General features: G+C 39.8%; 1 protein-coding gene across 1 annotated transcript in view; it reads right to left on the reverse strand.

The window, feature by feature from the left end:
• SYT10 (synaptotagmin 10) overlaps positions 1–9634 on the reverse strand; it is a 50593-nt gene extending 40959 nt beyond the window's left edge. Inside the window, exons 1-2 of the mRNA XM_073329970.1 lie at positions 9481–9634; positions 258–615 (exon numbers count right to left, since the gene is read on the reverse strand). Coding sequence (XP_073186071.1) covers positions 258–615; positions 9481–9634 — 512 coding nt within the window. The remainder of the gene's footprint in view (positions 1–257; positions 616–9480) is intronic.
• Positions 9635–11108: the final 1474 nt, after the last annotated feature.

Here is an 11108-nt window from a genome sequence, read left to right on the forward strand (position 1 = left end):
AGTGACAGACATAGACTTGATCTTTGCATTTATAAACAATGAAATATTTCAATTTAAATTTTTGAGAGAGTGTTCTTTATGGCTGTTTACTGAAAAATTTGCAGAAATGTTGATGCTTTGGCTTAATATGACTGTTTTCCCGAAAACGTGTAAGCACTGGACTGAGAACACTCCAATTTTGAGGCCTTAATTCACAACAAAATGCTCTGGCTCTTATCTATACTCCATAAATTACTATAAAACTGAGTTTTCCTTACCTGGATGAGGATGTAGGCTCAGTGATCTGTCTCTGCATGCGGGCATGTTTAATTAGATGTTCTTTCAATGCATTCTGGACTTCTGCTGGAATATCAGGTGAAGTGTGGCTAATTTTCATTGCAGCCTCAAGTACCTTCACTGAAGGTTTCCCATTTTCTTTAATTTCCTTTTTCTCGTTGGTTTCGAAAACCTCAGTAGGAGCACTACAGGTGCTTTGAGGGATATTACTGGTATTAGAAATAAGAGGTTTGCTTCTCCAGCATGGCCAACACAACTTCCAAAAGACAAATAGCGAGACTACCAGCAAGGCAAGCCCACAGAAGCTGACGACTACTGCTAGCAGACTGACTGAGATGTCTGCAAATAATCAAAAACAAAGATTGTCAAGACAGTCAAGCACAGAGAAAAAGAAACATGACACAAGTAAGGAAGCAGAAGATTTTAGATATTTCTCTTGTATAGAGCTTTCAGGATATGACAGATTAACATTTTCACTCTTGCAGATATCTAAACAATATACATTTTAAAAGTTTTGCCCACTGATAACAATTTAACTAAAATTCTATTAATTATTGCTTTGTTTACCAGCAAATGGCCAGTTTCTGCCAGTCTTACTCACACTAAAATGAATGGGTGCTAATCATTGAGAGGAAGCGTAGCCTGTCTTTCCATTGATTTTAGTGGGCTTTGGTTTAGGCCTTTGGTGGACTTTGTGTTAGGCCCTTGGGTTAGGCCCTGGCAAGAACTTTCATGGAGTAAAACCAAGAATGTATCTGACTCAAAAAATTAAATCACAGAACCTATCTTCTTTGAGTACACATTAATAGATCATCATGTGCACCCTGGCAGATATATAGTTGTTCAGCATCTTCCAAACTTTAGTCACATTAAGAAATGTGCATTGGATGCATTGGAAACATGTCAGAAGCCCAAAGGCAATGCATAATTTGCATGAAATAGAACAGAATACAGCTGCTCTCTTTTTTAACAAGTATGGAGGTATGACCAGCACAGGCTAACATCTGAAAGCTGCTCAGATCAAGATGGCATTTAGCGTGCTGGTACCTGGAGTCTCCATGGGCTATCCCTCTGTACTGAAAATGAGGCTCACCACAGAGCACCTTGTAGACCATATGCTGCACTTTAGCTACCCCTGCTATCCAGCATTTGATTTGGCCTGCCACCATGGTGAACATGTCTAATAACATTACCAAAGTAAAAAAAACAGATTTCATCTCAGCTTTGTGAACAGATTCAAATTTCAAGGGAAGGTTGATGTTTGGTAGTGCCAGTAGGAGTCCTCATTAGGAGAGTTATTATATGAGACACACTTCAGTTTGATTTTTTTCAGTACCATGTTATATTTTAAAATATAGACTTAAAAATTCTCAAACCCCTTGTCTTTTGAAAAGGGCCTTTCACATGTTTTAAAATTATTCAATCGGCCCCAATTAAATCTTGTGGAGAATTCTTGTCCCTTAAGCCATTGCTGCTACTGCTTGCTCCAACAAGGGTTGACAGATCTACAGCTAATACTCTGCATCCAACGCTTCAGGCTCCATGCAGCTAAAATGAACCAGCTGAGAAGCACATTGAGCACCTTAAATACAAGTTTGCTAAAAAAATCACAGAAAGAAAAAATCCTTGAACTACACAGTGGTTCTATGAAATGGTATGTAACTCACTCTTCTCTTAGGGGGATTAGAAGTACAACTGAAATTAAAGAAGTTTGTTTTTTTAAACATTATAGTTATGATTTCCAGATACATATCTTTCAATAATAAATATTGAGCTCAAGGTCCATATACCATGATAAGTGATAACTGTACAAAAAGAAAAAAAAGAAAGGTTTAGAGCCTTGAGAAAATTTGGAAGGACCAGAAAAACCCTGGGGTTTAAACTAAGCCAAATCAAAATAAAAAGGGTACTTAAAAATCAAAACACAGAACATTTTATACTAGAGAAATGAAACAATTACAGAATTTTAGACATATATATTTTGGCTAGTTGTCTAAAATTCTGGAATTGTTCTATTTCTCCTGTATATAGAGATTTATCTCTTCATATATTAAGTAACCCTTTAGAACTAAATTGTGGCTTGCCCTTACATAGCCATGATGGAGTAAGAAGGGAGTAAGGAATTGTTCACTCCCCTTGTTTGGCTTGAAAAACTGAAATTGAAACCTGTGCTCTGGGAAGAACAGGCTAGGTTCACTTCTGAGTTGCTCCCAGTGAACTCACTGGAAAAGGGGTGAAGGAGCAGGCAGAATCACAGTTCCACCTTTCCTAACCTCACTCATCTAGTGGCCAATCACACAGCAGGAGATTTGAGGGCGCATACTGCATGCTTTAAATGGGTATAGGCAAATTACTCCCTCCTATGCAACTGAAGAGCTGCAGAGGGCATTGTGCCTCACAGAGGCAGAGTGTTTGCCAGGGCTACTCTGGGTGGGTGTTGCTTTGCTAGGTTCTAACCTCAGAGCTGAGACTAAATGCCAACATTTAGCCCTTAAAAATCCCTTTCAGATCAATTTTAAGATTAAAAAAATGCATATTGCTAATTTCTACCACACAACAAATTAACACATTACTACAGCTAATCATAACAATTGTGAAAAACAAACAAGTTTCAATGAGAATCATTCATTCTAAGGACAGAAGGGACCATTAGATCTTCTGTCTAGTCTGATCTGTATTTCACAGGCCATTCAGTTTCAGTAACTAATTTGAATTTGTCTGACTTCAGCTTCCAGCCATAGGTTCATTATGCCTTTCTCCACTAGAGTAAAGAGCCCTTTAGTACCCATCATTTTCTATCCATGAAAGTAATTATACACTGTAATCAAGTTGTTTCTCAAACTTTTTGAGCTTTCCAAATCCTATGTATCAAACAGGAAATGTCGCCTATAATGTCTTTTTCACAGAAAGTTTGATTTGATAAGAGAAAATATCAAGAGACATTTCTTCAGACAGGAGTCTCTTCGTATGCCCATCAAGGAAGTTTAGTACTTAAGGCTGAATCTGTCAACAGGAATGGATTGTATTCCCTATATGTCAATAGTGTGCTATTTGTCCCTAACTAAGACTTAAAGATAGAGACAAAATTAAGAGCCTAATTTAATTTTTGGATGCAGATGGATGTACATTAATTCTGTTATGGCAAAAGTCATGGGTGTCTGTATTCTGAAATGGCTGTTCTAACCTGCTCTGGGTTCAAAGATGGGTCAGGAAATTGGGGACCTGTAATCAGCTCCCTGACAGTCTCATCCCCGCAGCTGCATTCAGCCATTTACCTTTGATGGTGTCTAGAATAGGGCATCTCAAGTTTTGTTCTTATGCTTCACAATATCTTATAAGAGCTGTGGATTGCATTTAGCATTCCTGTCCTCATGTTGTGCTATGGGTGAAAGCATGTGCAGATTGAAGTCAATCACAGATCTCCCATTGACTTCAATAGGGCCAGGATTTCACCTCGGGTATTTTTTGTACAGCATCCAATCATTTGCCATGATTTCATCTCCACAAGCTAATAAGAGTTTATGATTGCAATTACCTGTCATTTTTCTGTTGGTTTTCCAATTAAAATGACTCCTTCAAGCTGTTGTATCTTTGGGCCATTTTGTATTTCTCATTTGAGTTTGTCACATTTATTTTTGGAAATGCAAAGTGACTGAGTAGTATTTACTTCAAATTCTTCTTCCTGTAGCTCCTGGCTTTCACTGTTTATAGGCACCCTTGAAAATACATCCACTACAAAAAGCTTATTGTCAGCCAGTATTTCACATTAAACAAGTACTCCATGAAATTTCATGATCATTTTCTGGATTCTAGACAGTGCTTTGCACAATAATTTCTGTAATAGAGCATCCAACAATTTATGGTCCATATCGACTTCAGTTGATTTCAGCTCATAAAATCATCCACTACCAAACACACTGCCTGCATTTCCTTTTCAATCTGAATGTAGTTTCGTTATATTTCAGTGCTTTGGAAACATATCTCACTGTTAACCCACTCTGTTGGCATCTGAATTTGCTCAATAAGTACTTTTAGGTTATTGCTCACTGCTAATGGACCTGATGGTTGCACATATTTTTGGTGGCACACTGGGATATATATGAATGTGTGATTCATTATCTCTTGAGAGAATAACAATCCAGTCATCAAATATATTTTTCATCCTGAGCAGCAGACAAGTTACATATCCATTTGATCATTGGTACTTTCAGATTGCCTTTTAACCCAAGCATCCACAAGACTTTCCTTTTTCACTATTTCAGATTCTACTTAACAGTGTGTCGTTATCTATGTAGTCTATAGGAAGTGGGTAATGTCCTATTAAATAGTTTGAGAGTCCTCTAGGGTATGTCTACACAGGGATAAAAAAAAAACCCCATGGCTGGCCTGTGTCAGCTGATTCAGGTTCGTGGGGCTCGGGCTTTGGGGCAAAAAAATTGCTGTGTAGATGTTCAGGCTTGGGCTGGAGCCCAAACCCTGGGACCCTACGAGGGTGGAGGGTCCCTGGGCTCAATCTTTCAGCACATAATTCTCATGTCCACGGATGTACATACTGCTATTTAAATGTTCTGTATTCAAGTGTTTAGATATTTAAATATGTTAACATTGTTAATATTTTAACAACAAATGTGTGTTTGCATTACTTTTCTGGTGTCAGTAAATATTAAATTATGTTTGCTAACAGGGTTTAATTAGTGGGATTGTTTTTAATTTAATCTGAGTGTAAATTCAGTTGATGAGCATCATCTGACAGCAATGGTTTGAAGAGGAAGAAGTGTTTGCAAATAAATGCAAATGCTCCTTCAAAAATCAGTCATTAATTGAAATTCACATTCACGTTCTAGCTGTGAGAGAAAAGATTATCTCAATTAAATTGCATGGTCAAATGCAATAATTGAAGAAAGACCAACACTGACCATCGACTTTCAAGTATGATAGCATACATAATATGGACATTTAATACAGGTTTTCGTTTGTATGATCATTCATAAAAGGCATTCACTATATTAAAAGAAAGGCAAAAGCTCAGATTATGCAAGCAATGTCCTGTATCACCCAATGACGTCTTGCACTGCTAAGGAATATAACTATTCTGTCTGTAGAGACATGGTTACTTTCAAACACAAATTACGTTATAGTACAATTGATAGTAATCTTAATGAACACTGATGCTCAAGTAGAAGTATACATGGCTACAGAAAAAGCTTCCCATTCTTCAATGGAGAGATGAAAAAATGTGGAGGAGGAGGAAATCACTTTTTCATTCATGTCTCTTTGGAGTAGAGTGCCTACTATTCCATATTTGTGGTGGTTCATTGATATGATTTTACTAATATGAGCCAACTAATATGATCTCTTAAGCATCCTATATGACACTCTAATAATTTTGGACTAGATTCTGCCACCCTTATTCATGTTGAGTAGTTCCTTATTTGGCAAGTAGTCCCCTTGATATTAGTGGGACTATTTACTAGTACTACTCTCTGAATATGGTACTACATGACAAAAGTGGCAGAACTTGGGTATGACTATCTAACTTTTGGCCTGATCCCGCTGCTTTTCTTCAAATGAAACTCTGCTGTGGTCATGGGCAGATTGTGAACCCCTTACAATAAATGAACAGCCTCTCACAGAAGTAATCCCGATGACTTTAATAGCACTACTCATGGAGCAACTGTTCACCACTGAGAGTTAGGGGTTTGCGGTCCAGCACCCAGTGAGTTCAGTGGAAGTTTTGCTTGAAGAAGAAGAAGAAATGCTGGATCATGTCTTTTATCAGTGCATTAGTGGTCTCATTTAATGTAAGGAACAGTTTAAAAATGTTAGTGAGTTTTAAAACACACATCTACATATTGATGAGAAATGAAGAAAATGTCATACTACAGAAAAGAATGCCTTTATTTTAAAACATGCTTTATGTTTATTCATGTGAAGATGCCCTAAGATTCTATAGCTTATTAAAATGATGTAGATATACTCAAGACAATGTATTTGCTGAAGAGAAGTTAAAAATTTATCAAGCATTCATCAAATGGAAGACATGTAATCTAATATCCTGATAATTTAGAAAATACATTCTCTAGCATTATTTTTTATGTAAGATGTGTTTCTAGTAATCTTATGAGCAAGCAATTTTATATTCTCACCTCAGCCATTTTTACTTCATGACAAATTGTTATTGCCACAGAATACAAAATTTAAAATCCCAGGCCTTTTGGCAAACAGCTGCAAATTGGTTAAGCATTATGAATTTAAAATACTGATAAAATTGCTGGCTTTGAAGAAATGCTAAAAATGAAGGTATGCAATCTAATATGAAAACAGGTGCTGAATTTAAATGTCTAAACAGGATAATTTGCTTTATCAGTACCTTGGAGAGCACCTTTGTATCTTTCATATATTATTCCTTTATATTACATTTATGTTTGTTAAAATAAAATTAATAATGACCCTCAAAAATTAATATACAGTGCACTAGGTGCTCTTTTACCACAAGTAAAGCAACCCTACTGTAAGATTTTGAAGCTCAACACCAACTACATCTCCATTTGATATGATTCAATCTGGATCAAGATAATTAACATATGATGGATTATAACAAATATGCTAAAATATACTATATTTAATTAAAAATGCTATTGGGAATACTGTGTAGTTCAACCAAATGAAAAATAATCAATCACATCCACTAGCAACACTTTCGCATACACAATCTATTAATCTGTCTATCCATTTATAGCGTGTACTATATTGTATGTATTCCTCGCGCACACAGACACATTGAAATACATACACCTCTTCTCCCCCCCACCCCCGCTTCCCCTCCCCACCCCGCCATCGATGCAGATAAACTTCCTGCTGGATTCTGTTCCCACTGGAAACTTTGGGACTTTTCCCACAACTCCAACAGCAGTAGAATCACTTCCTTTGTTCTTGGCTCAGGTAAATAACCACATAAAATGATCCAGAGGCGCCAGCTAGCGTTAACTTGATTAGAGAGATTTCATTATGGATCCTTGCATTCAAGGTGTGTAAATACACCTTAGAATAAAACTTGGCACACGGTGCCGTAGCCTATGAGAAAGAACTAGAAGGGTGGTTGTTGTTATGGTTGTTTTGGTTTTGTCAACAGGAGTTGGAAAAAAAATTAGATCCTCATTCCTCTCTCTTTTTAGGTGGGAAGTTTCTCTGTTCTGAAGTGGAATTGTTGAGTGCTATAAAACTCCACCTTACTGCTGAATATGCACTAAAGACTTTGGGCATTAAAAGAAAAAAAAAACAAACAGGTGGGACATTTATACTACTGCTATTGCTCTTCATAATGATTTTTAAACTACATGTTTATTATTTTTCTCTGTTGTTCAGGTCTCGCCTGCGAGAGCATAAGAATAAAGCACCAAAAATGAGCTTAATTTTTAAACGCTCCCTTTAAAAACATTACCATAGGAAAGGCAACGGAATCATGAACTATGACAAAGTAAGGTGAGAGAGCTGAACTGAGCCAGAAACCTGGGACAATGCAGAAATTAATCAGAAATTCATTCCCTAACCTTGATGTGCCGTGGTACAAATAGTAAGTGTCCAAATATGGTACCACTTGAGCTCCGTTAACTAGGCAAAACAAGACAATTTCACCTTTGATAGATTATCTTGCTTCTGAGGATTTAAATCAGTCCCTTATTTTCTTCAAGTCTTCCCTGATGGATCCTAGAACAGATCTGACCCCAAAGCACTTCACTGAATCTACAGGTTTCCATTTGTACATTCCCATGAAACCTAGGCAATGTAAAATACACACCCTTAACAACAACTTCACCCGTAAACGAGGGCTCATCCTATGGGACTATTTTATTAAAATAACTGTTCCTTTCATTCATAAAACTTGGTGTTGCCAGGCTTTATGGCTTTATCATCAGTAAGCGATCGCTGCAACAGCTGGTCATCCAGAAACAGCCGAAAGTGCACACAAAGGTATATTGATGGATTGGTTTGGGGTCCCCCAGGATATTTTTCTCCCATAACTATAACACAATATACCTTTTTTCATAGTTAAAACTTCAACAACAAAAATCGGGTTTTCACATTAAAAAACATCTAAACACCGTGTCTCGGCTCTGTGAATAGGGTTCCTGTCCATTTCCTTCCCTCCACTCCCTCTAAATCTTGAGCAATGTTATGTACAGCAAGCCTTCATTTGAAGCGCTTCCAATTCATACAACCTGTTGGCTTAGTGGCTGCCCGACTGAAAACCTGTGCTCGAAATATCGCAAGGAAAAATAAGGGCCACTGGGAAGAACAGAGAAGGGGAGACGTGGGGTAAATCATACATGTAGACTAACACTTCCTTCCCCCGGAACATACACCATTGTTTATAACACTAAACCAGCAGCCTCTTCCCCCTTCCTATCGGTGCAACAGGAGCAAATAGTTTTCCAGCCTTAAGAAAGGAAAATTTCCTTGCAGATAAAGCACGAAACAATTAACAATGGAAGTTCAAGTGTGTGTGCGCGGGAGGGGAAGACTAGCACTGGAAAGAGGGGAAAGGAGATGGGATACAAGGCGGGATATTTCCTGTTGCACAAATCCAACCAACTGTTGGGCTTTCACTCTGGGGGTGATTCTCTCTCTCTCTCTCTCTCTTTCCTCCACTCCCTGTCCCCTGATCCAAGGTCCTGACGCCCCCCCCCCCCCCCCAGCAGCATTTTCCTTTTCTTTGTACTTCTCGTCCTCACGCTCTGCAGCATCGCTACAACAGCAGCCCCTCCGCACAACGTCGGAACCTTCCCGGAGCTCTGCTTTATAATCAGCGCCGTGCAGAGCAAATGAGACTCTTGGGCACCAGCGTTTGCTGTGCTTGCGCTGAGTGCGGTCCTGAGCACTTGAAGACAAACTGCTTCTGGTTATTGTTATTTTAACATGGATTCTCCCACCGCCCGCCCCCCTCCACCTTCATAGGCAAAGCAAAGAAAAAGTTCAACTTTCCGAACGCCCACACAACCTGCTGCCGCTGCTATTAGTAGATAACCGTCCCACACGGGTGTTCCCCCCTCTTTGCACCAAGGAAGCGAAGCAGAGGCAAGGAGCAGAGTGAGGGGGACGGGGGACTGGGGGGGGGGGGAGAGGGTAGTGGAAAGAAGCTGGGGGGAAGCAGCAGAAGACGAGAGAGGAGCAGGAGAGGGGGGATCTGCAGAGAGTCCACTGTACCTGTGCTGCCTATACCTTGCTTGGTGGTCTCCAAGGGAAAGAAGATGCCTGAACATTTCTCCCGCTCCACCTGTCCCCCCAGGCACAGCTCTGAGATGATCTGCAGCGCCTTGTGACACAGGCTCCCCACACCATCCTCCTTGTGGAAACTCATCTTCTTCTTCTTCTTCTTCTTCTTCTTCTTCTTCTTCTTCTTCTTCTTCTTCTCTAAGCCATCGCTTGCCTGGGAAGGGTTTTCTGGATGTCACTAAAAAGCCACCCAGCTACCAAGTCACCATCCCCGGAAGGAAAAAAAAAAAAAGAAAAAGAAAAGGGGAGAGGGAAGAGCAGCGAGAGAGCCAGTGCAATTGACACGTTGCAAGTGAATCAAGGCTCTCATCAGTAAAGGGGGGGGGGGGCGCAAGAGGGGAGGGAAAAAAAAAAGGAGGGAAACAAAATAAGCATTCACTTAGCAACGCCTTTTGTGCCTAGCAGGCTTCGGTAGGCAGCGGCGTCCAATGGCAGCAGAGCGCGGGCGCTTGCACTGGGAGGGATACAGGTGGCGGCAGCGCCGGGCGGGATGGCAAGGCCCCGGGGCAGTCCGTGTCCTTGCGTGTTCCCGGGGGCGGGAGGAGCAGCCTGGCTCGCGGAGCTTTGAGGGGCGCCGCTCTCCAAGGACACTTCTTGCCTCTGTGCCGTGCCCTGGCCCCTCGCTGACACATCCCAGTCCCCTCAGGGTTTCCCCCACCCAAGCAGGAGCTGGGTGGGGCGGGCGAGGGGGGGAATGAAATATGACACTCCCCTTCTTTACTGGGGGGAGAAGGGACCCCTTACATGCACATTCACCGTAGTCCTCTGTTGAATGTCAAAGGTTGCCTTTCATAGCCCGGGGTGCTGCATGCCTGAGCTCAGACTGTGCAAGAACAGAAAGGAAATTGGGTTTTCCTGTTTTGTTTGATGTGAAACTCCTTGGTTTCCAATTCACACTTGATGGAACATGCTGAGATTATTTTTAAACACACTCGTCTTAATTTGGTGAAATCTTCATTTGTTCAAATGGCATGGATACTATAACCTTGCATAACACATGCACAGCAGTATCAGAGGACTTCACTCACCAGATCACCACAGGAGCTCTGGTGTTTAACTAATTCTTTACTTGTAAAGAAATTATTAGGCTTGAAACTGTCCAGTTACTAAACAAGTTAATGTCTTACAGGTGCTTCATCACAGATTTAGATGTTCTTGATACTTTGTGCATACTTGATCATTTTTAAAAAGTCCAACACAGTTTCATTCTCAGTTCAGAGGGTTCAATAGTTTTAAATAAGGAATCCACTGTTTAGGGGAATTAAGGCTTTATACTATTACATTAATAAACTCCTTAACAACTACAAAGCATTTTATATAGTGATGAAATATAGTCTATTCCATGACTTGTGTATATTTTTCAATGCTAATCGCTGTTCATTAGGCATAGGTTAAAAATAATTTTGGTAGCAGTTTGCTTAAACAGCCACTAGTCTGCTCTAGTTTGCTACTTGGATTCTTGTGCTTCATGAGCAAGAACAGTTAACTTGTTCATTATTGAACTTTTTTCCAGTATGGAATTTTTAATCTCTCACTGTCAAGTTAATTTATAATTGATT

Source organism: Lepidochelys kempii, chromosome 1 (genome assembly GCF_965140265.1).
Source record: "Lepidochelys kempii isolate rLepKem1 chromosome 1, rLepKem1.hap2, whole genome shotgun sequence".
Taxonomy (NCBI): Eukaryota; Metazoa; Chordata; order Testudines; family Cheloniidae; genus Lepidochelys; species Lepidochelys kempii.